The 3,621-nt window shown below is 37.8% G+C and overlaps 1 protein-coding gene across 1 annotated transcript; it reads right to left on the bottom strand.

Annotated features, from left to right (window-relative positions):
• Window positions 1–851: 851 nt before the first annotated feature.
• Window positions 852–3,621, bottom strand: LOC104223835 (NAD(P)H-quinone oxidoreductase subunit N, chloroplastic). The gene is made up of 5 exons (XM_009775331.2): window positions 3,359–3,621; window positions 1,982–2,337; window positions 1,773–1,889; window positions 1,595–1,680; window positions 852–1,160 (listed from the first exon to the last, which is right to left on the bottom strand). The coding sequence occupies exons 1-5, from the start codon at window positions 3,483–3,485 to the stop codon at window positions 1,106–1,108; spliced, it is 741 nt and encodes a 246-aa protein (XP_009773633.1). The 5' UTR covers window positions 3,486–3,621; the 3' UTR covers window positions 852–1,105.

Genomic DNA, 3,621 nt, shown 5'->3' with positions numbered 1-3,621 from the left:
TTATACATATATTATACATGAATTATACATAGATTATACACTCACCAATTATTTTTAGCTTCTTGATGATTTTTTCTTTTCATTAACTTATTCAACAATGTCAATGGTGTTAGGACAAGGAAGCAATGGGGCGTTTGTATGAAGGGGTTCCAATATGTTCCTTGACTACACATAAGTGCACATGTTTTAAACCTCCATCAGCTAATAATGGACCAAAAACTGTTCACAAGACATATCAAGAATGATTTTATGTTTGTTACTGTGCAAATTGAACCATGAATTAGACATAGTTTGACTCGAGCTCAAGTGTTAAATAGCTGCCACCTTTAGTTCATGTGTCTAAATGAAAAATCTTGGCAAGTTTGAACGGTCGTATATGTATTTAACCTTTTCTTTTTTCATTAGTAATAAGGTTCACTAAAGGTCCCTTATTTTCATTTTGATGTTGGAAGAGTGTTTTGCCCCTTTAAATTTGTTACTTGCACAATGCATTTTACCTGAATTGGATCTCTAATTTTAGAGAACTCTTATTCTCTTAAGAGACAAACTATTTAGTATTAAAATAAATGGGACTGAACAACGCGTCGGAGCAGATACAGATGATTCAAATGGTCAACCTCAGCTAGTTTGGAATTGAGCGGCGCTATCATTGGTTATTGATTAACTCTTTCAAACATATATGTAGCCACCCATGACCTTGGCTTTTTAGAGAATCCCGCTCCTGTGTCGTAGGACTTAGCACATTGGAAAGTTGACTATGGGATGATGCAAGGATGCCATGACACAGTGATGTAGTTAATTAATCAGGAGGAAAATGGGAGGGATAATGCATGATTATATAAAAGACAACATCTGAAATTTTTGCTAATTTCATATGCATTGATGTATACATTTGCAACACCTTAAGCAAATGTCTATGTTATAGCTTTAAGTTCCAATATACAACAACAACAACGATCCCAGGGAATCCCACAAAGTGGAATCTGGGGAGGGTAGTATGTACACAAACCTTACCCTTATCCTGTGAAGGTAGAAAAACTGTTTTCGAGAGACCCTCGGCCCAAAAAAAGCATAGTCAAGTTCCAGTATGGTGGACTTATTATTCCTATGATTGAGATAAGCCTGCAATTTCCTTGAGTGGCTTCCACATGAACTTTCTCCTGTACATGCCATAAATAGAATTGTCATGTACAACAAACAACAACAACAAAGTCAGTATAATCCCACAAGTGGGGTCTAGGGAAGGTGGTAAGTACGCAAACCTTATCCCTACAATGAATGTAGAGAGGTTGTTTTCAGTAAACCCTCGGCACGAGGAAAGATGAAAATAGAGCAGTAGTAACAAGCAATAACGAAAACAAGAAAACTAGAATTGTCATGCGGTGAATCAAAATATAAAAGAGCTCCTATACATACAAAAATAAACATGAACATTCTTTGTTAAAATTCTTGTCCTGACTCTTGAATCTACAGCCTAAGAATGATAACAAAAGTATTCTGCATTGACCATAGGAGCCTAAAGCGAAGTAAATCCATGTAGCTTTTGCATAAAATGTTGTTTCAACGACGAAGTAGATGAAAAGGGAAGCCTTACCAGTTACCACACTCTGCGATGACCTTTACTTTAGGACGAAGCGAAGGAAGTAAAGCAAGAAACTGCAGCTCTGCCTTTGATAATACCTGATTAGTTTAAGTCAAGAAGTTAACAGATCTAGCCAAAATACAGCTAACAAACTAATCAGACTATGCACATTTTAAGATGTAAATTTAACCTTGGCTTCGATTATCCAAACCACTAGTCCTTTGGCATTTGGAGGAAGTAGAGAAAGCCTATAATCAACTTCTGGAGGAAAATACCATCTAGCTATTGGTTGCTTCCCAACATGCGCCTGCAACATCATAATTGCAAGTGCGAGTCAATCATATACCGCAAGCTTGTATTTAAGAATAAGCATATTGCGCGCGAATTGCTTTAACTTACAGGGCAGACAGGGTGAAACTTAGTAAGAGTGGTTTCAGGATCACCGAGGCCACGAGCAGAAAGATCCAAGAAATGATATCCTTGGTATTTAAGACGTGTAAGGTAGCGCCCTTCATAACCACCTTCGTGTGGAGAATAAATTGCTAAGGCTTTGTGTTCTTCAACATCAGATAACCATTGACCTAAATCCAACTTAATGAGATCTCCACCTATGAAGTCCTCAAGTTCAATGTTACATCTAACTACTGCTTTCTTTTGTCTTCCAAGTCTTCTCATTGTCATAGTCTTCGACGTGCTATTTAACTGTACTCGTTGCTTCTGCAGACCGTAAGACAGTATTGCCCCTTGATAGCAGGCTGCAATTGCCATTTTAGTTCAAATTTTCATAGTACAAGGGGGGAAGAACAAAGGCACCATAATGAAAACCACCATATTTACTTATGACTTTGTAAAAAATAAGGCTTTGGTTTCTTTGTCATAAATAAATGATTGACATGTATATTTACAACCATCTCTTGTTCCCTGCCTACATAATTTTTTTGGAATTGAGTCGTTGTCAATTTAAGAGTTAAAAAGACTGAACCACAATTGAAGCAAAGGCATCAGTAGGTTTAGTGGTGAAAATGCAGCACATAATATAGGCGCACGTCAATAGTTCGAACCTTGTTGCACACAAAAAGCCTTGTATTTAAGTGGAAAAGGGTACCCATTCTCTACTGAATTTTGAACCATAAGCCACTGGCCCTCAGAATTTCTTGATTATCAGGAAAAAAAAAAGAAGCTACTGTACTAGTACCCCATTGTAACTGTGGTCTGTGGGTTGACACTTGACTGTGTGCCTATCATCTTACCATTGTGCCCGCCGAAATGATCAACTAGTACATTTGATTGAGACAGGACAATAGAATACAATAATGCTGATGAAAGCAATAAATAGACGTCGAAATTTACATTATTAGGCTTATTATATCTACAACCACGAACAAACAACAACCACAACGTATCCCATATAATCCATAAGTGGGGTCTTGGAAGGGTGGGGTATACACATACCTTACTCCTACCTCGTGTGAGGTAGAAAAGCTATTTCTGGTAGACCCAATCTAGTGGCGAAACCAAAAAATTCAACAAGGGTGTTCAAACTTTGAATACGTTTTGCCAGTATGCTATACAAAGGTGTTCGAAGTCTATTTTCTGATTACTAACAAGTACTAATACTTTACTCTATGCACAGTATAATTTTTCAGCTAAGGATGTTCAGTTGACCATCCTTAGCCACATATAGCTTCGTCTCCGACCTCGAGCATAATAGAACAATGTATATACTGTAACAGAAGTGTATATAGAGCAATTGAAGATGGGGTTCAGGGGAATGACCTGAAGAGGAACATGGTTGCTCCTCAGTGGATAATGTGACATTTGGACGGTGGCGAAAAGAGCCATTATTCTTGATCAAGAACCTGCTGCTGAAGGCATAGGAGAGAGTTGAGGCAGCAGTTGCCATTGTTGTGGAATTAGTGGCAGTAGCTACAATAGCCACTAGTGAGAAAATGGACCATAAAACTGGAAACAAGAGTACAAGACTACTATCTTTTTAGCTATGAGAAGCAGCCTTCCAATACTCTTGTCTTGACTAAGAT

Source organism: Nicotiana sylvestris, chromosome 1, assembly GCF_000393655.2.
Source record: "Nicotiana sylvestris chromosome 1, ASM39365v2, whole genome shotgun sequence".
Classification (NCBI taxonomy): Eukaryota; Viridiplantae; Streptophyta; class Magnoliopsida; order Solanales; family Solanaceae; genus Nicotiana; species Nicotiana sylvestris.
Note: the sequence above shows the minus strand (reverse complement) of the source record. Positions and strands in the feature narration are given on the sequence as shown.

What these genes read in the sequence shown, in the direction of transcription:
- LOC104223835 (XM_009775331.2), bottom strand. Translation starts at nt 3,485, where the DNA reads ATGGCAACTGCTGCCTCAACTCTCTCCTATGCCTTCAGCAGCAGGTTC. An exon ending in AGTTTCACCCTGTCTGCCCT is followed by an intron (nt 1,890 to 1,981) that starts GTAAGTTAAAGC and finishes ATGATGTTGCAG; the next exon opens with GCGCATGTTGGGAAGCAACC. An exon ending in ATCGCAGAGTGTGGTAACTG is followed by an intron (nt 1,161 to 1,594) that starts GTAAGGCTTCCC and finishes TGGCATGTACAG; the next exon opens with GAGAAAGTTCATGTGGAAGC.